At 41.8% G+C, this 25,939-nt stretch overlaps 2 protein-coding genes across 4 annotated transcripts in view; both read left to right on the top strand.

Annotated features, from left to right (window-relative positions):
• Nucleotides 17-16,770, top strand: INPP5K (inositol polyphosphate-5-phosphatase K). Its single transcript, XM_021415468.1, has 12 exons — nucleotides 17-212; nucleotides 2,891-2,998; nucleotides 3,275-3,383; nucleotides 6,084-6,200; nucleotides 6,539-6,711; nucleotides 7,583-7,694; nucleotides 8,233-8,342; nucleotides 10,652-10,844; nucleotides 11,087-11,224; nucleotides 11,535-11,618; nucleotides 12,872-12,976; nucleotides 14,027-16,770. Exons 1-12 carry the CDS (start codon nucleotides 166-168, stop codon nucleotides 14,123-14,125), a joined length of 1,395 nt encoding a protein of 464 aa, XP_021271143.1. The 5' UTR covers nucleotides 17-165; the 3' UTR covers nucleotides 14,126-16,770.
• Nucleotides 20,192-25,939, top strand: part of MYO1C (myosin IC) — a 54,313-nt gene continuing 48,565 nt past the window's right edge. The window contains exon 1 of one of the 3 annotated variants that reach the window (XM_021415461.1): nucleotides 20,192-20,338. In XM_021415461.1, coding sequence (XP_021271136.1) covers nucleotides 20,264-20,338 — 75 coding nt within the window. In that variant the 5' untranslated portion in view covers nucleotides 20,192-20,263. Of the gene's footprint in view, nucleotides 20,339-21,981; nucleotides 22,159-22,707; nucleotides 22,844-25,939 lie in introns of those variants that run through there. The other 2 variants (XM_021415465.1, XM_021415466.1) reach the window with 2 other exon arrangements.

Here is a 25,939-nt window from a genome sequence, read left to right as displayed (position 1 = left end):
TGCTACCCGGGCCCCGCCCCTCCCCGTCACGCGGGCCAATGGGCGCCAAGGGGAGCGCTGAGGCAGCGGGGCGGCGGCGGACGCCCCGCGTTGGGCCGGGGGAGGCCGGCGGCTTCCCGGTACCCCTCGGAGCGCTTCCCGACCGGATCCCTGGCGGCGGCGGGCATGGAACCTTCGGGCCCGGCACAGCGCGACGCTGTGAGAGAACTGAGGTGAGCACTTTGAGTGGGGGCGCGTCTGTGCTGCGAGGCGCGGGTCCGAGTGCGGCTTTCCCGGGAGAAAAGTAGTTAAGTCTTTGCTTAATTACCTCAGAATTAGCGAAAGCTGCGTTTGTGCTTCTTAACGGGGAGTTACAGGACTTGGCGAGGTTATGCAGTCACATGAAATACAGCAGAAAAGCTGATTTTCTGATTTGAAAGCCTTGGGGCTGGGCGGGGGGGCAGTGAGCCCTGGGGGTCTGGGGGCAGCTCCGGGTGAGGGCGGGAACGCGGCGCTGCGAGGCGCCTCAGGAGCGCGAGGTGCCCCCCGGGAGGGAAGGGCGTGAGGAGATCTTTGCCTTTCGCTTTTACCTTGCTCGTGACTCGCTGTCCTCCGGTGCGGTGGCTGTGGTGCCCTGCCCGGTGCTGTGGTGGCTAAAGAGAGGTTCTGCTGGCGGGGTATTTGGGTGGCTGCCTGTGACGGGAAAAAGAATATACATTTTAAAAAAATAGGCAAAAGAAACAACCCCGCAAGCGTTTACTCACAGATGTTCGGAGTCTTCCTAGTGTAGCACTGCAAACATGACTAAAAAAATGCTCTGCTGTTTGATTGTTGCAGGAGCTGGGGATGCTGCATGATGCCTTCGCCCCGTGCTCGTGCTTAGGGCTGTGCTTGCAGACAGTGTGCTGGACTGTGCCCTGAGAGCACCGAGAGCTCACGGGGTGCTCTGGGCGCTGCCTTCCCCTGTGGGGAAGGTCCCTGTGTGCTGTGCAGTGACAGCTGGTACTCCTCACACAGCGGGCAGCGTGTGGCCCTGGGAATGCTCACGGTTATTTGCCTTGCAGAGGCGTAGGCATTCCTCGCTGTACGTTTTTGCTGTATACGTAGTCATGGCCTACAGTGAAAATGAATTTTCATTTAAGAACGTTCTTGAAACTTTTACCATAGTCTTTCTCGTGTTCTTTAATGGTTTTAAGCTCAAGGAGGGAAGGTTTAGATTGGATGCCAGGGGGAAGTTCTTCACAGAGAGTGGTGAGGTGCTGGCACGGGCTGCCCAGAGAGGCTGTGGATGCCCCATCCCTGGAGGTGTTCAAGACCAGGTTGGATGGGGCCCTGGGCAACCTGGTCTGGTACTGGATTTGGAGGTTGGTGGCCCTGCCTGTGGTAGGGGGTCGGAACTTTGATGGTTCTTGGGGTCCCTTCCAACCCAAGCCGTTCTATGATTCTTATTCAGTGTGGGTGCTGGACACTTAGAATTTAATTTCCATCTGTAATGACTGGTGACTTCAGTGTTAATGCAGTTTTGTTTTCCCAGATAATTGAAGAAATTAATTGAAAGAGTTCCCCGGTGGTTATATCTCTTTGATGGCAGGATGAGGTCTGCAGCGTACAGACCTTTTTTCCCCTAGGAATTAGTTCTAGAATAGCTTTAGGCTGACTTCAGAGTATAAAGAGAAGCTATTGTTGAGAGGAATTGTGGATCATTGGCTTAGTGTGGGATGCGAGGTCTCTTTTCAGCTCTTCCACGTTCATTGTGTGTCACCTTGAGCGGGCGGTTGATTGGGGCATAAAAATACTGCTGTAATAAGGGATGTCGTATTGGGATTCATTATTTAACCTTCTAGCAATGTTTGTAGGGTCCTTCAAGGTAGATGGAAAGCTAACACCTTAGTGTGTACACCTATTTTTTAAGGTTGATTTATAACCAGGTTGACGGTAAAGTGAATTCCTTTCTAAAAGCTCTGATAATAGAAATTACTATCTTATTGAAAACAAAACAAGAATAGATACGTTTCTGACAGTAGTTGAGAGGAGCAGCAGGTTTGCTTACTTTTGGTTGGAAGCGTGTGCTTGATACTTGGAAGCTGGAGATTATGTTTCTGCTAACCTGTGGGTGAAGGCATGTGATTGATTCAAGCCAACAATAAATTCTTTTAAATCCTGAGCTTACAGAATTAACCACATTAAATCTGTTAGGAGGAAACAACTTGGTGTGTGAGGTAGGATGTGGCTGCAGCTTTTGTAACAAGCCATTGAGTGTGGTGATAATGCTACAACGCTGCATCTACATTTCTCCTTCTGCATTAGAAGAATGCTGAATTTGACACGAGTGATAACTTGATCTGAAAGACCCTTAGCCTTCTGTTTCTTTTATAATGAGGATCTGAACGGGCTAGACCTTCAGAGCGTAGTTGCTTTCCCTGGAGCAAATGGCATCCTTCGGTAGCGAAGATGCGTTTCAGGATTCAGCAGCCCTGTCCCTGCATGATTTAGAAAGCCTGCACAACTTCCGCAGCCGTTCCGCGAGCGTCAGCAGCGCAGGGTCCAGCGGCCGCCTGCAGCTCCGCCAGCGGGTAGCCCAGCTTATGGCTTGTGTGGAGGACATCAGCTCGGATGATGAGATTCATGAAGAAGTGTCTCGCACTCTAGATGAAGCTTTCCTTATCTGGGGAAAAAAAGTGAAGGACAAGTGGCGAGAATTCAGGTTACATTCCCTCTGGTTGACTGTCTCGGTGTTTTATGCTTTGTTTTGGTTTTAATGCTAGTTAATAAATTCATTTCTGATTGATGAGAAGTGACTGAAAACCTTTCTTCTCTATAGATGGAAATTCTTTGGGGAAATTAGCTGTTCTAAGGACCTGTTTGCGTTTCAGTTTGAGCATTGGTTTTGTGCGATGTTGTTTGTTTGTAGACTGCATTTAGTGACCTGGAATGTGGGCACAGCTTCTCCACCTCCTGATGTCACCAGTTTACTTCAGCTCGACTCACTGAGCCCAACTATGGATATGTATGTTATAGGGTAAGTAAATGTTAAAGAACTTACTTTGTGAGCTTATTGCCAAATTGAGTTTCCGCAGTAGTCACTGACTTAGAAGAGGGATGATTTATGCCAAGAGAATCTTCTTTCTGTTCTTTCATGACAAAATATAGAGTAAGTTTTTTTTTTTAAACACATCAAATGTTGCTGTTTTCTTTGTTGGCATAAAGAGCATGTAGATTTTGATACGCATGTTACCGAAAAATTCAGCATGTTTTAAAGAAGTCAGTGGAGTGAGAGTAATCTTGATGTGTTCAGCTTACAGGAAGTGAACTCAAGGATCACAAATTTTCTGTCTGACTTGGCTTTTGATGATCCATGGAGCATTTTTTTCATGACTGTGCTGTCTCCATTGGGATATATCAAGGTAATTGTTTACATCTCTTAAGTGTCACAGCAGTGAAAGAAAATGTCTTCCCTGGTTTCATTTATCTTTTTTTTTTTTTTTTCTCAGACACATTTTTATCCATAAAAGACAAGTTGATGATGTCTTTTGCAGGTATCGGTCCTATCTGTAGGTGCATGAATGTTATAAATGTTTCTCTGACAAACTTGTGTTTTCCTGATTTATTGATAAAGGCATTTAAAAGAGGTCTCCATTAGTAATAATGATGTCCCTAATTTTAGCAGTGAAAATTGGACTTAGTTTTCCATTTCTCATTTGGAACAGTTGAGCAGCTTTGCTGCTTTTGCAGGTCAATTGTTCAAATACACTGGCAACGTCCAGTTTAATTGCTGTAGAAGCATGTGATGAGTAGAAAAATACCCCATCATAATGAGAATACATTCTCAAGGGGCAGAGAAATGAAGATTACTTACAACCAAATGCATTGTAAGCTTACAGTGAGCAGCCTATTTCTTGTGGCCACAATATCTCTATCTCTCTCTTATTTGTAGAATTTTTTTTATTATTTTTTTTTTTTGCTCTGTGCAATGCTGGGGAAGCGTATTGTGATGCTTCTCATGTAGTCTGCTTAAGTACCTGCTTTCACTGTAAGTATCCCCAGCAGTGGCAGTGATTTTTCATTAAGATTGGTAAGGTTTCTTGGTTGTTTTTTTTTTTTTTCCCCCAACATGTTTGTGGGTGAAAATTGATTGCATATATGTAGAGACAGGATTTTAACAAGAGTATAGATTATTCTGGAGGCTTCACTTCAAACGATGATCTAGAATATCATATGGTAGCTTAAATAGTAAGGTTTTTTTTGGTAAAACATGGGGCATAAGATCAGCTGAAGTGCTGGTGTTTCAGTTGTGTAACAATAAAGGTAGGAAGTTATCCCGAATAGCTCTAATAAATAGAGATCAAAACCCTTTGAGTGTTTCACTGGTTTTCTGAATCAAGCATTATTTTAGGGTGGTTTTGCTGAGATTATTATATTATCTGCATGCTAATCAGACTCAGTAGTTATTTGAATCTTTTAACTGTAATTAAACAAAACAAAGGACCCATTGGGAATTATAAAAAGAAAAGAAAGCGCAGTTCATTGTAGCATAAGTCATTGCTGATAACCGTTCAAAATCGGGCTGCAGGCTGGTGTTCAGGCCCTGTATACAGTTGAAAAGAATTCCTGGTGGCATGCATGGTTGATTTTGAATTTTAATTTGTGAATGCAGCACTTTGGACACGCTAATGCTGCCACCTAATGGTTTTCAGCAGGACAGGATTAGCCCTGATAATAAGAGGCGAACTAGGTCATGGACATGTGTGTCCCACGTTACTGGCAGGCCAGTTCAAAATCCTAACGGGCATTTAGGAGAGCTTATGCCAGGGCTCATCTGGAAGTGGGCTGATTCAGAGAGGAACAGTTACCATTTTGTAATGATCTATGGATCCTGAGGAATGTTGGGGGAACAAATGTAGCAAATAAACGTTGAGCTTTGGAAAACAGGAAGAGCTGAGCCTGTGGACCAGATCTCTCCTTTAAAGGGGCTGAAAGATTCCGTATCTCATGTACGTAATTATATAAAGGAGAATAATAATTATACTGGATGTCTGATTGGATACAAATATTTTTGCTACCTAGTAACTGTGATTTGTCATTTCAGTATTGTATGTTTAGTATTTTATTGGGTTCAAGGACAATGCAAATGGTAGCATGTATTTGGAAATCATTTAACAGTGTTGATGGGGAGGCAAAGAATGAAGGAACTCTGTAGTAAATTTTAGGCCTAGTTGGTGCACTTCTCCTACAGTTCTGTTGTCAGTCTTAAGATCAGTTTTTATTGTAATGTAGTCTTTCTCTAAGTTCAGCCAATAGAAAATTGAACTGCAATTAATATATTTCAGTGCCTTTAAATTGTATCGTTATCATTAAAACAAATACATAAACTGAGTTCTATGTCTCCCTCTTTCTGGGAACATCATTAGATTGAAGTTTATACATTTTTTAGCAATCAGCTCCATTAGACTGCCTTCACCAAAAATACATAAAGCAACCAAACAAAAAGAAAGGCAACCATACCATTAGTTTAAAGCTGAAATAACATCTTAGATGCTAGTTGAGCATCTTTGCTTTGGAAGCGTTCAGTGAGTCGGTTCTTGCAGACAATGCAGGCTAGACTTAACACTCCTTACAGCTCACTGTTTTTGCAGATGCCTAGAAGCAGCTGCCATGCTTTCTGGGTATTTTAATGGCATTTAACAGCTTTCTGCTCCTGGAGGACTTGCAGGTGTGCACTGTTAAGATCATGGGTGAAAAGAGAAGGATTTGTTTCTTAATGAAGAGGGTGATTAAAGAGGGAGACAGGAGGTGGTGAGGCAGTCTTTTAGAAATGAATGGGCAAATAATGGCTTGAGGTCAACTTTGAATTTGCAATATAATGCTGTGATGTTAGCTAATGGAGAGATTCATCAGAAATTATTTATGAACAAGTCTACTATAAGAACATACACTTCACAGCAGTGAAATATGTCTGCGTGTACGGTGTCACAGTTTCAGTGCCAGGCTTGGCACATGGATTGCCTGACTTCTGCTCTGGTGTTCTTTACCTAAAAACTGCCATGAAGTACAGCTGAGGAATTCCAAATACCTCTCTGGAAATGACTGCTTGGTATCTTTTGCAGCTCTCCTCCGTCCGCATGCAGGGATTACTGCTCCTGATCTTTGTGAAACATGCCCATCTTCCTTTCATACGGGATGTTCATACCCACTACACACGCACGGGCCTATATGGATACTGGGTAAAGAAATATTCAGTGTTTAATTTCATTCGTTACTTACGTGTATGTAAGTATATTGTGCCTCTGAATGGTTTCATGGTGGGAGTATGTGGCTTAATTAAAAATGAATGAACTGACAAGCAGTGAGGCTTAGTGATTTGAACCTGGTGTGCAAATGTGCACCACAGACCATAATGTTTCACCAGTTTATGACTGATATACAACAACTTCTGTAGAGAGAAATCGTATCCATTTAAATTGAAAAAGCAAGGTTTGAAACTGTATACATGGTGTTAACAGCTGTGTTTGCAGGTGTTGACTGTAGTTTTGGACAGCGTTGTTCATCTTCTGTGTTCCAGGGGAACAAAGGAGGAGTCACCATTCGCATGTCCCTCTATGGCCATACAGTTTGTTTCATAAACTGCCACTTGCCAGCACACATGGAGAACACAGAGCAGCGGCTGGATGACTTCGAGAAGATTCTGGAAATGCAGTTTGAAGAAGAGAGTATTCCAAGTACATTGGATCATGAGTGAGTTGTTCTGACAGTATTTTGTCTGTATTGTTTTTATCTGTTAAAAGTGCCTATCTAGGATAGGTATGTAATAGCAGTTTAATTGTTAATGAGTTAATTAAAATTAGATAAACATGCATGAAACATGAGTTTAAAAATGATTAGTTTCCCTATGCTAGTATAAGTGTTTGATATTTCTGTGTAATGTTTCATTTTCTTGATAGTGCCCATGGGCAGGTATCAGATCACCTCGTGTCCTCATGTAAGAAGAAAGTACAAATGTTAAATTTCAAGTTTTGTTTCTGTAATATCAAATATGGAGCACCTGCCCCTGGACAAAACAATAGAAGTAGGGATTTTCGAGGAGATCTTCATTTATTTGAATAGACAACTTTCCTGTTGTCTAAAGCTGATGGTACACTGCAGTGCTACGTAATAGCTGCTTTTATTCCTGATAGCTACAGAGCACCTGGTTTGTACCCCTGCTTTCCCAAGGTGCTCTGGATTAACATAATCAAGGAGTGAATAGGTCATGAATTTTGTGACTTATTTTACTTACTGTGAAAATTGAATTCTAAATCTGTTTCTAATAGATACATCAAGTCATTAGGGTGCTTGGGATAAGTTAATACCCAGGCAGTAATGAGCAAGCAGCAGGAATACAAGGGGCTTAATTGACTGTTTCAATTCCTTTGAATTTCTTGTTTAGCAGGCTGTACCTCTGTAAGCTTATCTATAACTTAATGTTTGACTTTGTGCTGTTTAGATTAAGTAATCTAAGTGATTAGAGCACCTCATTAGCATTATGGTTTATGTTCTATTGAGTTTTTCCCTTATGAGCTAATGAATTCCTACAAATCTTCTGTGGTTGGCTATGTGTTTGTTTTAGTGTTCTCTTCTGGTTTGGAGACCTGAACTTCCGAATAGCAGATTATGGCATCCATTTTGTCCGAGAATCCATCAATAACAAGCGATACAGTCTGCTGTGGGAGAAGGACCAGGTATGTTGCCTTAATTCATTGTGGTTTTTTATTATGATGATTAAACGGATACAAATACAATGCAGTAATTAACATTAGCTCTTGAATTTCTAATTTCTTTTTAAAAAGACAAGTTCTGAGTAGTCGTGGTGCGGAGCAGTTCTACCACCTGTTCATTCTCTTGCTTCTCAGTCATAAGCCTCAATTAACTGCTAACTTTTTAAGCTTTTGTTTAATTTCCTACTCCTAATTTCCTGTTTGAGGCTTTTTTTCTTATCTTCACGGCCTGTGAATTATTCTTCTCATTAATTTCTCCTTTCTTCTGTTCCCAAGAATTATATTTAAGAGACTCTTATTCTGGAATGAATTAGAAACTTTTAAACAGAACTTGTCAAGAGTTCTGGCAGTAACAAATTGACACTTCTGAATTTATTTTTCCAAATATGTTGTACTGGCTGAGATGTTCAGTTCTTGGAAAATGCTTTCTCAGGTGCTTTTCAAATAACTGTTTAGACTGATTTTTAATCATAACTTTAAAATTTTCTTTTAATTTCTGCAGTTAAATATGGCAAAAAAGAAGGAAGCATTTCTTCAGGATTTCATAGAGGGTCCTCTGCAGTTTAAACCCACCTACAAGTTTGACCTTCATTCAGATGTATACGATACAAGGTAAAAGCACAGAAAGATGTGTTTGTACTTGGAGTATTAGAATGAAAAGGCATTTGAGTAATGCTAACTTTGCTAAACAAGCCTGACTTTCTTGAATATGCTGATTTCTTGAAGCTGTTGAGCTATTCTGTTTGGCTCATTCAGTGGGCAAATGTGAAATTGGAAGAAGCCCGAATCTGCTGATCACATAAGGGAAGCAGGAGTGAATCCTTTTTGGAAAGATTAGATTAAAAGGATGAACTAGTACTCTGTTAAGCAGTGTTTGTTTGTTTCCTTAATGCTGAAAGCACCCTTTGGTTATCAAAAAAATAAGCAAAAGGGGAAGAATAATCATCTGCAATGTTTCTTTTCTTTCTCTGCTTAAGCATTTCACTTATTACTGCTGGCATTTGAAAATAAATGCAAATGTTTCTTTATAAATAATTCTAAGTTGTGAAATTGAGTATTTTAAGTTTCCGTAGTTTTTTCTCCCGGTGTACTGATGTTTGTTGTTAAATATCAGCCTTGTGTTTCAACAGAAGGATAAGTTCCTGTCCAGACAGAGTCTTTTGTACTGACATGTTTCTTTATTTCCAGAGAGCAGAAGTCCCTGTTTTGGTTTAAGTAAGAAGATAACCTTCTGGATTTCATAGATTTGTAAATATTTCAGAATCAAAACAATGCTCCTTCTGAGCTTTTGATTTGATTTTTTATGAAATATTTGAAAATCAGATGACAGCTGATTTTCTGCAGGGATTTTCTGAATCTGTCTGAAAGCCGTAGTGTTGTCTACTCTGCTGTTGCCTGTAACCTTGGGAATTTATTCATTTGGACCCAAAGACATTTTGTGAAGAGATGTAATGGAACCAGAAATAAATTCAGTTAACAAAAAATGTGCATAAAAATCCAAACCTCGGCATTCTTAGAATGATTCACAGCCTTATAGCCTGTGTTAGGTTATCTGAGGAAGAAATGCTTATGCATACTGTGTGCATTCTGCTATTGCTGGCAGAGGTATTCTGATTGGATGGAGAGGTGATCAGTAAACCTCAAGGCACTTATCTCTTTTAAGCATCATTGAAAAGCATGCTTTCTATGAAGCACACAGTATTTTGTTATCTTCCATACTTTTTCAATGTGGATGCTGAGTTTTTCTTTCCTACCTAATGTGCTTTTTTCTCTAAAATAGTGTGTATTAACTGCAGCTGTTCTTCTGGTATTTTCTTGCGCAGCAGAGCAGACATATGACATCTCATAAAGATTTCTGTCGGTTTATATAATTACTGGAGCGACTGGGTACAGCCCCTTAGTCATTTAAAATCTTTTCACCTTTTTAAAGGGGAGTCAGACTTCTTATATGGGAAGGGGTTTTAAAAAAAAAAAAGTGTTGAATATTGAACCAAATGGTCTTTCCAGTTTATGATGATTCTGATATTTGAAGATATTAAACTGACAGTTGTCCTTACACATCCTGCTCATTAACTCTTATAATTCAATCCAGTCCATTCTAATTCCTCTTCCATAGGGTATGATCTTTTCTCCATTTCAATTTGAAGTGATACATCCATACAGAGAGTTGCTGTTAAGTCTTCCACTACAGAGAGAACCACGAAAGGCTCATGTCTTCTGTTGTTATTGATATGGTATAAAAGGAACCTCTGAATTATGATTGCAGTTTGATGTATATTACAGTGGCAGACACAATTTTATTAGTTATGGGATGTTTCCAGCCTCTTGTTATTGGACAGCAGTAGCTTGGAGACTTGAAATACGGTCTGGTACGGGTTAGAGGAACTTTAAATATAATATTGCTGTGTCACATACAATTAATGTAAGGTACCTAAAATTTATCCAGTTCTAGTTGTTAAATTGTTCTCAAAATTCTGAATAATTTCAAGTATAATTCAGACTTCTCCTACCTCTTTAAAGTTATGCCCTTTTCCTCAGGATGGCTATATAGCTGAACCTTAGGGCAGTTGCTGTATTATCTCAACGTTCCTGCATGTTCTCAGGGAGTCTCTTAGGAGAAAGTATCATTTCCTGTATGAAGCTGACTAACCCACTGGAATGCACCTCTCCCCTTCATTTTACTCCTCTCTCATAGACCTGTGAAACTTATCTCCTGTACGTGGAGTTGCATTTGAATTAAGGAATTGTTAGTTGTGAAGCATGTTGAACAGAGCTGTAAAATGAAGCTTGGATATGATTGCCTTCCTATATTAATACGCATCTGACAGTCTTTCCAACTATGAGTAGATTTTGCACATTATTCATTGCTTTTGGTAACTGCTGCTGCTTCTTATTTCACTTTTGTACTCTCATTTCTGCAGTGAGAAGAAAAGGAAGCCAGCATGGACTGATAGAATTCTTTGGAGAGTGAAAAGTCTCTGCCAGCATGCATCAAAAGAAGATGAATCCTCTGAAGAAGAACAGACCATTTCTGTTACATTAAATAACTATATTAGTCACATGAGCTATGGCATCAGTGATCACAAACCTGTTACAGGAACTTTTGGGCTTGAGGTGCCGTCCCTTTTTTTTGTTTGTTTTAAAGAAAAAAAAAGTTTAAGTCTTACCTTACAAAGTGTAGGAAAACAGCTTCTGTAAGCCCTAGGCTCTGCAATTACAGTGGAGGCAGCAAATTGCTGTTAGGCTATTTCGTTTCAGTTAAGAGTACTACAGCAGGTGTGGCAGAAAATAACTTGAAAGGAGTGACTGAAAGGCAGACAGACTTGGCTGACTGTCAGTTTTGTTTGCTTGCCTAGTTGAAGCCTCTTCTGTCAGATCCTTTGGTCACGCTGAGTCCTGAGGGTGAGTGGAGTGCGGAACACGATGTTGTGATCAGCTATTCTGCAGTGCCTGGATTCCCAAGCAGCGCTTGGGACTGGATTGGACTCTTCAAGGTAACGTTGTGGCATTGTGACTCTTTAATGAAGATGGTGAAAATGATTGGAGAAAGTAGTTGATAATCTTTTGGCGCAGGACATCGTGGAAAACTCTCAAAATAATAGCCTTGTGTCCTTGGTTGCTGATAGTTCTGTGAGAGTTTTGTTGCCTATCAAGATGAATGTGGACTTTTTCCCACCCTTAAAATTATCTGCTGAGATAACGTAGTGTTTGGATTAAGCAATGGTTGGCAGAAGCTGTAAAAAGGAATTGCAATATGTTTTCTGTTTCCTTCAGAAGGCTGATGGTCTCTGTCTTCCTTTGCAGGTGACTTTCAGGCATGCGAATGACTACGTTACTTATGCTTGGGTAGAAGATGATGAAATTTCTTCTAACAAAGACAGTAAACAAGTAATTACATCTCTTTCCAATGTAGTTCCTTTCAGAGGAGTGTTCAAGGACCTGTTTGTTCCATATCCCTTTCTTCAGGGTTTTGTCTCCTTCTTTTCCGGCCAAATGTATCTGGGAATGAAGTTAATGTTTAAAATACCTCTTATTTCTCCATAATATTTAGGTAGTCCAGCATGTGTTCTCAGATCTGATCTTACTGTTTAAAGTAACTGATGAAAATAATTATCTCAGTAGTCGCTTTTAATTAAATTTAATGCCACTGTCATGTTATATTTTGGTCTGTTTCTGCCACTGAAGTAACTGGCCATTTTTTCATTTGATTTTTCAAAGTTTTCTTAATGGATCTTAAAGACTTATTGTATGATTTTTATTACAATTGTAAGTACCTAATTCAACTGACACAATTAGTTACAGATATCTAACAGAGCTACAGGTTAGTGTTTCTTAGACTTTTCTTTATTTTGGCTTTTGTTTAAAAATTTCTGTTTATTATGTAGCTTTCTAGTTACGATTACCTACAGTGATGTAACAAATAAGTAGAAGACAAACACACGAACATGTTTGGAGTACAAATGATGTGTTTCCACACATTTTTCCATACAAATAGGAATTTAATTTTCCAGGTATTTTCCCATACAAATAGGAATTTAATTTTTGAGGCACAGTCAGTGAAATTTTTCAGATAATAATAGAAAGCAGTTATTTCTTATTAGAGGTTGTGTAAGTTAACAATCAAGTTTATAACAAGAGCCCAAATTGCCTTGTATTTGAATCAGTATTCTGACTCTCGAAATTTCTCTCATATCATGCTTTTACAACACTCAGCTTAAAAATCAAAGCGCTGTAGACATTATTTTAGCAGAGTACTGTGGGCTGCAGTTCAGGAACCGTGTGTCTTTAGGGTACCACAAACTGAGGTGGTGGCGTTGCTCTTGTTCAAGTAACACTTTCTTGCCACAGGGAGGCAGTTCATCTCCTCAGAGCTGCTTGTGTGGCTTTGCCCTTTCTCTTCAACAACTCTGACTTGCTCCTTTCTTGCTCAGCCAAGGCAGCTTGCTAATGTGGTGAAGGATACTCCCTTCCTGAGTTTTCAAATGGTTTCAGTTATTTGTCCTTTTTAGCTTATGTTTAAAAATTTGTTTATAAATGCTAAATACTAATCTTATAGTGCCTTGAAAGGCAGAGACTGCTTTTTGAAAGTTGCTTTCTCTGTGGAAATTGCTTATTGCCCTTATTCCTATTCTTGATGACAGGTTTACATGAGTGCTGCAGAAATACCTGATATGGGAGGAGAATTTTTGCTTTGTTATTACAGCAATAATTTGCAGTCAATAGTTGGCATCAGCCAGCCTTTCCAGGTAATATATTTGGAAGCTTTGATTAACCTTGATTGGAATTTGTATTTCTTTTGCTTTCATACGTATCTGAACGTAGGTGTGCACAGCTGTTAATCTTAGAGGAGTGGCAGCAGCAGTAATTGCAAGAAGGATGTGTGTCAGTCTCTGAGGAGCTAGAATGGAAATGTAATAAGGCAGCTTTCTTTTTCTCAGCTTTCAGTTTTTGGAACTTCGGGCTCTGTCGGTTAAATCCCTAGTTTATGTAAAGATGAGAACTCATCTCAATGCTACCAAGTTTCTGACAGACCGTAAGTGAGCTTCTGCTGCTGCTTTCTGTGGCAGACTTGCACAGACGTGCTTCCTGCATCACTTAAACCTGGGGAAGGCAGGGCAGTTGAAACTCAAGTTGTTTAACAGCCCTTGCTTTATTTCTGATTTCTATTTAACTTTAATAGAATAAATGAAGTGGTCAATCGTTGTTTCTTCTACACAAGCCAACATTTTGCTTCTGCTCTTTGCCAAAATTGTTTTGTTTGTGCAAGATTTCCCATGCTGCTGTGGTTATACTAACGTGTCATGGGATGGTTGAAATGGAAGTTCTGCGTTGTTGTTGGATGAAGCAGCTTGAGAAGACTGTGACACTATTACCCAAGGGGATATACTAATGAAAGTTGCTGGGCTGGCTGGTCAATCTCAGGGATACAATTCATATTTCACTCTATATACTGGGAAGAAATTTTAGGGAGTCTGGTGTTTCAACTCTCTATGAGCTTAAGAACTGCCACAGACTCTGCAGCACAGTTGTCACTTGCATGTGGATGAACACACTGTATGAGAAACCAAATCATTTAGGATACCTTTCTTATTCCATGATGCTTAATGTTCTTATATATTAAATATTTTTTTTACTGCATTTTTTAAGTTTCATAATTTCTGTGTGTGTGCATCACTTTTAATTATCTTAGTTTCTAGCAAGTATATAGAATTTATGGCGGTGTATTGATATTCAGAAGCACTGTGTTGTTCTGTACTGTGTTGTTTTTTTTTTTTTAACTGTTGTTTTTCTTCTAGATTCAGCCAAACAGAACATTAATAGAAAAGGATCTGGCCCAGGAAGAGAACGCTTGGATGCAAAAACCTGGCAATCTAGAATCACATAATGAGTTCTGAAGTCAGAAGGGACATTTAGTGGTCCTGATTCAGGAGTCAGATGATTCTTTGTCTTATTGATTATAAGCTTTTACTCTTAGAAGATGGAGTAATACAGTGCAAATAAGACAGGTAGGGCTGTTTGAAAACCATAAGCTCATAGAAGAGAATGAATTGTGGATGCAGATATTTTTACTGTTACAGTGAAAGTAACTCTTGCAGTGAATAGGAACTGTAAAAATAGCACCCAGTGAATGCTGTGTGATTGAAGATGTTTTTAATCCAGTGACTTATCCTAAGCAAGTTGCATTCTGTAATAGGTTTTTAGGCCTATTCCTTTTCATTTTTCTAGAGGATATTTTATTTACAATATAATATATTCACTAAGCTGTAACTGCTTAATCACTCATTTCCAATTTTTGAGTTGAAAAGAAGTTATTTAAAAATTATTTATTAGATACAGCTGGCTAGTTTATTTTAAATTTTTATTTGACTTTTAAATGTTAAACTAATTACCTTTTGGGAAACACATGTGGTAACAAGTCATACAGAAACTCAGAATTTGGAGTATGTACATTTTCCTTCTGTAGTAGATCCCTCTGCTTTATGCCTTACTGATACTGGGGTTTTACATTTTAAATTTTTCCAGATTCAGTTGCATTTATGGAAACACACTTTTTGTGTGGGTTTGTTCTTGAGGGGGCAGTTATTCTTTTACAAAATAGTTCAGCAATTTGCCTGTTCCTTTTCTCCCTCTGATTTAAAAAGGCGACGTAATAATACTTTTATAGTTGTCCCTGGCTCAGAATTAACAGGTTCCCAAAATTTCTGAAAGAAATTGCTTCAGTTGAGAAATGCTTTAGTAAAGATGAACAGACCATGGTTCATGAAGCACTTGTTGGCAAAGAGCTGGTGAACATGATACTAACCATGACTCTTCTTTGCTGCCACATATTTGGATAGCTAAAGTTGTATTTCGGTTCTTCCCTGATATTATTGTGACACATTTTTGCTACACATACTACAGAGATTACATGAATTGTAAATGGGAAACTTCAGTGGGACAAGTTCTTTCTTATGGCATAATCTGTGCTGGCAAAAATTGTTAAACTCTGAATTATAGCAGTCAGGCTGCAAAATTGGTTTTCTTATTGGTGCTTTGACTTGAATGTATCCTGTGCACTTAAGGGTGGAAACAGAATAAAAAAGACCAAGTACTTTTAAGAACCTGCCAAGTAGCTAGCTTTTAGAAATGGTTTTGTTTGTTGATGAGGAAAGAGGGATCTTTGGAAAGGATAGAAGGCACACCAACATTCCACAGAATCTCAGACTGTAGTGACGGAAAAGAGCATTTGTTAGTCTCTCATTTTCTGGATACACAGCTTTAAGCTACCTGCTGTGTATGGTAAGTAACATTAGCTACTAATTGCTGTCTTAATAGTTGTGGGTGGAAAAGAGTAAATTCAGTTCAAATGGAACAGTGAAGCAAAGGATGCTGGTGTGTGTATTTTGGAATATTGCTTTAGAACTGAATGGATTCTATTTTACCCTTTTTCTTAAAAGTCTTAGTTCTTTTTGTTAGGATTCTTTTGAGAAAGGAAATGAACACCTTGGTGTGAAATTTCCTTTGCAATTGCTTCCTTCTGTTATTCACTGTATAAAATCTGCTATCCCGGAGTCTTTCTATGCTTTGGAAACTGTAAGATGAGTAAACAAGCTAGATAGTTGTAGTTTGGGGCTTAAGAGCACCTAGCCTCTGTAAATTGTAGTTGCATCTCAGTGTAATGCTTGGTATTGGAAACTATTTCCAGTTGTAAGTGATGAGGGCAGGTTCAGAAGATACTGTGTTCATTGCATGGATTACAACTGCCTTGAGGTTTACAGTTTGTACATTCCTGTTACACTTTGGAACAATGTTAGAAACCATTTTCACGTTTGTAGCAGTTTTAAAAGAATATTTTGCACTGGATCTTTCAAATACGCGACTTTTCACGGCAAGTACAGCATCAGACAAATCCCTCCTGAAGTGCAAATAAGTTGCAGGTTTTGAGTTGATACTCTGTTTCTGATTTTTTTTTTCTTGTGTAACCATAATACGGAGACTCTATGCAAAGAGAATCCCGTGGAGAGCTCGAAGAACTGTGGTCTTTGAATTCCAGGCCGCAGCTGGTGATTTATTGTGGACCAAGATCCAGTTTCTTCTAAGCAGGGTGCATCTGCCATTCATGAGCAGCACAGAGGGGGAGCCCTGCAGCCGCTTTACATGGGCGAGAAACCCAAGCTCCTTAATGTTGTATGAGAGCTGGTAACTCTCAGTCACTGGAGAGAGAGAAGCTGCATTTTGTAAACTAATCCTTTGCACCACAGGACTTCACTGGGAATGCCCGCAGCTGCTGTGATTGAAGCCGCTTGTGTGTTAGTAGGATGCTGCACAGAACTGTACACTTCTTTCTTAAGTATTGTGCACACAGTAGCAGTTTTGTTTACTACTGTTACCTATGGTCGCTTTTCAGACTATTCCATGACCTGTAATGATGCAATTTCTAGTGAAATTTATCTTTTTTTAAAGCACCTTTGATTGGATGTTACGACCACTGGAAACGTTTTTATACTCATGTGTTTTCTTTTCATGTACGACTAAAATAAATCCTGGCAGTGAAATGTTCTACGTGGCCTCAATTAATTTGAGAACAAAGACATTGGTTCGGGTGGGGAGAATGAGTTCCACGCATGGTAATCTTTCTCCAAGGTATATAGAGGTAATCTCTGTCTCCAAGATATTGTGATGATGTTTAATGTTCACATACAGTAGTACTTCAGAACGAAAATATGTCAGTAATATATCTAGCAGGGCTTTGGGCTGGAAAAAGAAGGCCAAAGACAAATATAGTCCTTGTTTGTATGAGTGCAACTCGTGATTATAGCAGTGCATGTGTGTTTTTGTATACAGGGGCAAGTTTGAAACTGCTTTGGCCTTCTGATGGGAGGCAGTGAAATACAGGTGATGTTCAGTCTTGTCCCATAGAGGTGGCTGTATTATCTGTGGTTCTTTGGGGAAGAGTTGTGATCAAACTACTGGATCTGTTGGGGAGAGTGTGTTGAAATTTAGTTGCGTGTTTGTTTCTACAGTTTCTCTTAATACTTATACAGTCTTATGGAAGAGGCCGATGGGGAGGAGTTGAATGAATGATAGTTGAGAGTAACACAGTTAAAGACAAAACTGAAAGTGCTGTTTTGCTGGGGGAAACAAACAAAAGAAGGGATTGGTAACAGTTGCTTCTCACAAAGCATTCTTAGATCTATCACAGCTCAATTCCTTCTTATTCCCTGAGATTTTGATTGCTGAGGTTTTGATATTTTCCTTGTAAAATTGCTCAAACCACTTAAATCGCTTTCTTTACTTTTAGGAATAGATTCTTTTAAATTGACTTTTTCACAGGTTGTGTAAGTTCAGATTTTTTTTGTCTCTGTAAAAGATCTGTTACATTATTCTTCATATTTTAACATTTGTGTTTTTGATGTAAAAGTATTATCATATAATTTCCAACTAAAGATAACTTTTCATAACTCCTTACTGGGAGAATTTATTTTCAAATAATTTATTTTAAAATAGGAAATATGCCTACCAAGGAACGTTGGTCAGTATAGCCTTATTTAACTTCAGTAGATGTGATTTGTAGCTCCCCTCAGTGTATCACTGCACACAGATAGTACAGCTCCGTGTAAACAGGAAATATTTCGAAGATGTCTTGCGTGTTTGTTAGACCCTAAAAATACATTTTGATAAAGACTATTGTTTGTCCTACCACTACTTCCTTCTCTGCTCTCGGACGCTAAGTGACACTCGGATGAACTTGTCTTAATGTACTGTGGTTGAAAGGGCAATTGAACAAAGCTCAAATTCGTCTTTCCTTGAGAGAGGAAATGATCCCCTTTCTGAGAACTCTGCATTTCTAATGAGGATTACCAATGGGTTTTTCTGTCCTCAGCTAGAGGGATCTGCTATTTGAAAGTGATTGAAATTCTTTAACAACATGATATCGAGATCACAGAAACTTGCTGGTACCTGTCAAAGCAGGAGTACCAATATGATTTAACTTTATAACTCATGCATTGGGCTGATAATATCCATGTTTCCTTATGCCTCTTTTTTCTTCATGCTTATCTTGAAAGGGGATGAGGAAAAAGATTTTTTTTTTTTGTAAAGGTGGAAGTGTTTGAGGCCAGTTTTCTATTTGTACAGCTTCCTTTCATCTTCTTATTCTTTAACTCTTTTCTTCAGTGGCAAACTCAAACATTGGAGAGGTATGTATCATACAGTATGCAGAGTAAGCTATTCTTTGTGTGGCTGCTTTATTTAACCAAGGCAATGGCACTCACCACCTAATTAATCTGTACCGTATCCATTATGTTTAGTTACGTTGGAAACTGAGCTTTCAGGGGAACTCTACAGAGTTTGTTCAATAATTTCAAGCAACATATGAGTGCATACACCCTACCTCTCATATTATAATGGAGCTGTCTTCTTCTTCTCACAAGGTCACTGCAATTAAAAAATGAGAGCATCTCATAAGTGCAATGTGGAGTGTAGCAAGAGAACCCATGTGGGAGCATTTGGAACACAGGTTGGAGGAATCAATGGAGGAAAACAGTGAAGACAGAGGAAGTATGGGATCTTGGAACACAAATGGTGAGAGGAAATGAGGGGTGCAGGGACAGTTCAGAAAACAAGAACTTGCTAGCATCACAAAAAGGAAAAGATAATAAATATTTTAGCACGATAGCCATAAATTGATTGAAACTGATCACTTTCAGTGATCAGTTACAGACATCAGACGTAGTTTTCAAGTGCAGCTCGGCCTTGGCAGAAACCACTCTATGTTCCTCTTTTCCCTTTTCTATATATTTTTTCAATCCCTTTCTGTTTAGTCTGCCCTTTTTTTAAATCTTGTTCTCCCTTGTAGCCAACTTCTAGAAGTTTTTCTTTGTTTTTATACAGAATTCTGGCGTCTGTCTCGAATCATTCCAGTCAAACAACCTTCACGTCCTAGACAATTAATCTTTGTAATGTCTCCATGCATGAAGGGTTGATAAGATAGACAAGGTATTGCTCCACGTTTCTGAGAACGGGGCGATTTTCTTTGGGGAAGTGACAGAGGTGCTGGCTTTTTTAATGTGATAAAATCACTTTTTCAGTGGAACCTTATATTGGAAAGTAAGTGGTCAAGGAAATGATTTTTGGACTGGGCCAATATTCAGTGTAACAGCGAAGGCCAGTGTAAGAATGATTCCAGATTTGAAACACAGAACAGTGACAGGCCATTTCTTTTCAGGGAGTTCTTTGTTGTGTCTGTTCTGGAAGCAGCATCCTCTGCAATTCATCTGTAGAGTTGAAAACTCAAGTTTGGCTCTCCAGAAAAGATTGAAGGAATTCTCCCATGATAGCAAGACTTGAAATACCTAATATTTAAACTGGTCTTTTGTTCTCTGGTGTCACTGTCAGGATATCTGCATCTGTGAGGGGTTTGGGGGGGATGGTACATCTAGATGCTACAGTAATGAATGATATGGCCACAGTAAAGAGATGTAATTATACTTAAAATAGTATTTACCAGCTTGTTTCTCTCAGATTTGCAGTAGGATTTTTTTTATGTAGTAATGTGTGAGTTGATTGTCATGCTTAGTTAGCTACTTGAGGATTCAGTTAATAATGATTTCATCCTGGAGTAATTTGAAGAACTTCCTGTGGTTACCATGGGAGTAATCAGTATTTTCTATCTACTTTAAACCAAGTGTCTTAGAGCTGAAGATGAAGAATCTTCTCTGTAAGATCTCGGTACGTTTGTAAAGTCCACCACGTTGCTGTTTCGTGCTAATACCTATGACATGGCATCCGCAGCAGCTTGGCTTCCCTAAGTCTCTGGGACAAAACTGGAACATCAACAAAGTGAAGAGCAATAAACATAGACATAAATTTAGGTTTCTTGGAACTGTCTCTGCACATTGTAACGAGTGGAAACGAGTCTTGAACTTAATTGTTTCAGCTCACACCTACACTTAGTATAAATACAGAGGTTCATCTCTTCCTCTCAATACAGGGCTCTGAACCAAAGACTGCAGCTAGTTGAGGTTTTCTTCTTGCTAACTTACCTTGGAAAGATGGAACTGCGAATTGAGTGTATTCCTACAGGAGAAATCATCCGTGTGGTTAGCCGCAACGGAGAACGCAAGACTGTAAGCCTGGATTTTTATTCTCTGTTCCCTTCTTGTACTGTTAGTAACTCAGTGACCGCTGTCCTGAATTGAGAAATACTAATGCAAAAAAAAAAAAAAAAAAGCTGGTTGATCATCGATTGGCTGTAAGCAGTTTGTTCTCACTCTAATGAAATGGGTGGCAGTGAATGTTAGTGTTAAGGGACTGTTTGGGACACTGGAAAGGCACATTGCCAGGAGCAAGCTCCTGAAGTGCACTGAGGTTAATGTGACCTGCTGGTGTAATGGCAGTGCTCATTCCATCCGCACTTTGGAAACACTGTCAAACTTCACACAAAGGGAAGCAGTTTTCAGAAGTTTTCTCCTTAGTATCTGTTGTCCATGCCACTGCATTCTATTTAAGTGCCACAGCTGGTGTCCTGTTGTCAAAGTTTCCTTTTTTTTGCACTTAAAAAGACAATTGTTGATGATGGTTAATAATGCTGCTTATGATGCCTTCTTTGAGGTGAATAAGCAATCATTTATACTTAAATGCAACTGTATTTGTATGTCTTTGTAAAGTGCTTAATGTGTCTTCAGTTCTGGTAGCAGATTGCTCAGAGCAGAGCCGGCACGTACCGAAGTGCACATCTGTGCATCTTGCTCCTGTTTCCGAGCATTGTCTTTGCAGTAAGTAATCTGAAACTTGATCTGAAAATGAGCTCAGACATTTACTGTGCGGATGACACAATTCCTAGGTAGAGCCACGTCACTTCAGAAAAACCTGGGAGCTCTGCCTTGTTGGAAGATGAGGTGGTAGCAACTCTGTTATTCTTGGGCTTCCAGTAAATGGTCCCGGCATGGCACTTACTGACATGCAGTGACGCTAGAGGACACGGCTGGCCTGACTCGTCCTTCCCAGAGGGAGCTGTTTCTTTAAACCTTCCTCTGAAGAGCAAGCGCCAGGATCCTGGGGGAGACATAGAGAGAAAAGCTATTAGTTCAGCTTTCTGAAAAGCCTTAAATACTCATTAACAGTCCATAAAACTGTAATTTGCTACTGCGAGAACGGCGCTCGGTATTTAAATACTGTCGGTGCTGCAGAACAGAGAAAAGCGGCTTCCGATGTACTGTGCTTCAATACAAAGGGAAGCTTGTAGCTGGAGATGCTTTGAACTGTTGCAGAATGGGAAGCGCAGAGCTTTGCTGTTTCAGCTCGGGATGCTTCAGGCTGTTAGGAAATTCCGCAGATCCTGAGTAGACCCATCCCCAGAAGGTAACGTGCCTGGGGGCTGCACCGAGCTGCTTCTTGCCGCACCGAGCTGACGGCGGTTCCTGCCTTCGGGGACCCGCTCCAGAGCTGAGCTCGCCCTTTGGCCTTGTCACAAAGCTGGGCTCTCGGTGCTTCCCCCCGGCAGCCGGCGGCGGGGAGGGGACGGTGCAGTTCGCATCGGCGTCCGAGATGTTTATATGCCGTGCGTCTGGACGAGACGGGTGCTCCTGTCGTTTTAAGGAGCAGGAACGCGGGTCGATGTAGGAGCGAAGCTTATCGGCAGGATGCCGTCGTCTCGAACAACGTAATCGGCTCGAGCCGGTTCCCGCCTCGGGCGGAGCTGCCGCGCCTGCGGGTCCGGGGCCGCGCGGCGCCGGGGAGGGCGGAGGTGCGGGGAGGGCCGCGGCTGACGGCAGGTGAGGGCGGGGGCAGGGCCGCAGCCTCCCCGCCCGCCCCGCACTCCGCATGCCCGGCGCTCGGACATGCTCACTAGCGGCGCGGAGCGGGCTCCCGGGGGCAGTCGGTGCCGAAGCGCTGGGGGAGCCGCCGCAGGGCCCCGAGCGGAGCGGGCGGGAGGCGCGGAGCGCAGGTGAGCGCGGCGGAGGAAGGGGAGCGGACGGCGGCGGGGCAGGGCCGGGCGGAGCGGGGCCGGGCGGAGCGGGGCCGGAGCCCGACGGACGGGAACCGCCGCCGCCGCCCCGTGCCGGGGCTCGGCCACATGGCCGCGAGCCGCCCGGAGCGGAGCGCTGCGCTGCCTGCCGCCCGCGGGACGTGCGGAGCGGGGAGCCGGGTCGGCGGCGGTTCCGTCCTTGCCCCGAAGTCAGCGGCGTTCCCGGAAACTCTTAACATTTCCACCGTGGAAACAAACGATCCTTTCACGGCAGCGGGCGTCCTGGCGGCTGCATGCTACGTCTCCGGCAACCCGGAGCAACCCCCGCCCTCCCCTTCCGTAACGTTACTAAACGCGCTCTGGCGACGCTTGCCCGACTCCGTCCCGAAGCGGCGAGCTGCACGCCGGGCTGCGGGGCCGCGTGGAGCGGGCAGCCGGAGCCAGGGGGTGCGGCCGTGTTCCGCCGGCTGTCACTGGAGTCCCGCCTGGTTCTAATCAGGGAGTTTTTGTACGTAGCGAACTTGTTTTCCGCGTTCTTGCGCTGCTGCGCGCTCGCTCGTGGCGCGTTCTGCTGTGGAGAGCGCTTGTGTTCGTGCTGGGATAATTCTTCCTTGTTTGCCAGTGGCGGTGCAGGTGCCTAAAAGCACTTCCTTCACGCAGCTCGGTACGTTTAGTCTTCTTTTATAGTTGGAGATGTTCTCAAAGGCCGTAATTTCTCCGGTTTACGCCACGTGTCTGTGATCTCCCTCAAACCGAAGGGTCCCCATCTGTTGTGTTCCTTTATGTGCCGTTCTTCCCCTTTTCAAATATACCTGGAGTTGATTGCTGCAAGGGACAGTGGGAGCAGTTAGGGAAGGCATCGCACTCTTTGCTGAGTGGATGTCTTGTTCTGGTAACTTGAACTTTCCAAATAACCCGGTTTGATCTGCATCCTCGTGTTTTGGGGGGGATCGTAGAAGGAAAAGTGATTCTGAGGTACGAGACTTGATGAGAGGGAATGGCCTCATGGTGCGCCAGGGAAGATTCAGGTTGTGTATTAGGAAAAGCTACTTCAAAAGAGCAATGATGCAGTGGCACAGCTGCCCAGGGAGGTGGGGAGTCCCCATTCCTGGAAGTGTTCCAGAACCGTGGAGATGTGGCACTGAGGGACGTGGGCAGTGGGCAGCATTGGTGGTGGCTGGAAGGTTGGACTCGATGATCTTAGAGGTCTTCTCCAACCTGAATGATTCTGTGACAGAGACCACTCTGGTAATCATTTTTTCTTTGGCTGTTGCTGGAGGTGGAAGGCTTCTCCGGAACTTCTTGCAGATGACAGCTGCTTCATTCTAGCAAGTGACAAGTGAGAAAATTTGCTTGGTTGGTGGGACAAACCCTGCCACGAAGCAGAACCACATCCTAGAGAAAGCTGCAATAAAGGCATTTTTCTTTCATCTCATTTTGGAGCAATAGACAATTACCAGCTGTCAGCACTTCTTAAAAGCTCTTTTAGGAACTGCCTAAGGCTTACAGAACTGATGAGTTCTTAATTTTTACAATAGGCCCTGCTATGACAACCCCTGTGATGACGCTTCAGGACGGATGTTCAGTTTTGATAGTGGATCCTGTCTTTTAGGGTGGGTCTGTGTGACTATAAATCTTGTCTAATGTTCTGCCTGACAGTGGCCAATGGAGTGCTAGGCTACATGCATGCTACCCTAATTTATCCCAGCATGAAGGATAGATCTTGCCTCAAAAAAAAAAAAAAACCACCAAAAAACCACCAAAAAACCAAACACCAAACCTGTGAGTCATAATGTACCAAGGGAGTGCGAGATCCCTTGTGACTCAGGAGTCGGTGTGCAGTTTCTGCTCTTTGTTGTCTTGCACAACTGACAGTGGAGAAACTTACGTGACTGAAGACTTCTGTGATGTATCTTCAGACTTTACGGTGTGCTTAAGAGCAGTGAGGTGGGTTCTGACCAAAGCATTCAAGTCATGCAGAAGACTTCTTTAACATTTGATCGAAGCCTACTGGAGGAGGGATGGTAAAACGAAGTGGGGGCTAAGAAAGCTTAAAAACAGATCAAATATAGTGATTTTTTTCCCTAAAAAAAAAAGCTCAAGCTCCCTGGAGACCTTTATGTAAAGGTGAAATAGCCTTTTTTCTAGTAATAGGCAAGCATCAGGAGCTGTTGATCGTTTGCAGTGTCGCTTTGCTTATAGCATGTAACCTTACTGTGGTGCAAACAATATGCTTTTTAGGAACTATACAAATTCCTCTTCCACTGTTTTATTTAAAAAAAAAAAAAAAAAAAAAAAAGACAGCCTGCATCAAATGGATGAGAAATGATCTGCCCATGGCCACAAAGCAATGCTTAAACCATTGCTCCCCTGAGTTTTGGTGCTGTGCCCCCTCCTGCAGCCGTGTGCTCTCACCTGATGCTTTTGAGCAGTTCCAGTGTGCAAAGTGTTGAGGATGAGCGGGCTTCGAGCACTCTGCCTCACGGTTTGGAGGAGTAATGGCTGTGGACTGCTCCCTGCGTGCTTTCAGATAACTAATGTCTTCTGCAGGATAAATTTGTATTTGGAAAATTAGCGTGTTGCTTGTGCTGCAGAAAAGGAGACGAAGAGAAGCTAAAAGTACAGTGCATCTCCCTCAGGTTGGTGTGTCCTGCTGCCCCTGTAAGTGATGCAACTGAAACTAAGCCACTTCTCCTTTCAGATAGGCTGAAGAGCTATATATATAGCTATATATATATAAATGTGTATATGTATATTGTTAAAATGCTGCTGTGGGAAGAACCGCTGTGGAGGAGCTTCCTGGCTGAGCACATTGTGTGAGCACGTGGACACGGTGACGCAGGAAGAAATGGCTGGGACCAGGAGTGGTAGCGGTGCTTTGTGCTGGCATCCAGTGTCTGCAATTACAGCCTGTGTTTGTACTCTGTCAAGGGTTCCACTTTGCATGACTTCCATCCCATTAGAAGCAACTCGTGAGTGATGTGGTTGGCTTTGACTGGGATTGCTATCCCTGACTTTGATTAGGAACCATCTATCTCACTTTCTATCATTGTTTCTAGTGGATGAGGTTTGCATGGGTTGCCTTTCTGGGAGATTAAACACAGATATGTTTTCTGCCTCAGGGAGCCACTGTGCCTCTGGATTGAATGATCTCTCTGGAAAATGTCGTATGTATTTTGTGTCCTCTGCAGACTTTCCACTTTGTTGATGCATTAGTGAGGTAGGTGGGCAGCTCTTCCCAGAAAGCATTGATAAAGCTGTAAGAAGCAGTGTAAGTCCTTGTGAAATGCTAGCAAGTTTTCAGATGGAGTGGACAAATCTTAAGTAATTTGTTGCAACTGAGCTGTGTTCAGCTGGGGTGCGAAGTGGAGAGGAAAACTAAAAATATCCTTTAAAGCCTGGCCCTGCCTTAATTGAACAAGCTTCAGTGCAGCAAGGAGCAACAGGGCCAGCACCTTATCTGTTTAATCTTCCATATAGTCTGTCTTACATTAAATTCCTGTACTGGAAGACTACAGAGGTTAGGATTGGGAACTCATGAGTTCATTCATGCATGCGTGGATAGCTTTCCCTGGCAGCTTCAGGAGAGAGCTTGGTCATATGTGATGTCCAACGAGCTGCTCCTCACTGTGATGCTGCGCCCTGTCACTGGCACACTGACCTTGGTTCAGGTCGGGCACTGCCCTTCCTGTAGTCGAGTACATGGACAGAGATTTTTAGCATTTGGCAGTGCCTTTGGAGTGCTGTGCTGTTTGCCTTC

Source organism: Numida meleagris, chromosome 18 (genome assembly GCF_002078875.1).
Source record: "Numida meleagris isolate 19003 breed g44 Domestic line chromosome 18, NumMel1.0, whole genome shotgun sequence".
NCBI lineage: Eukaryota > Metazoa > Chordata > Aves > Galliformes > Numididae > Numida > Numida meleagris.
The sequence above is the reverse complement of the archived record's forward strand: the minus strand, read 5'-3'. Positions and strand labels throughout refer to the sequence as shown.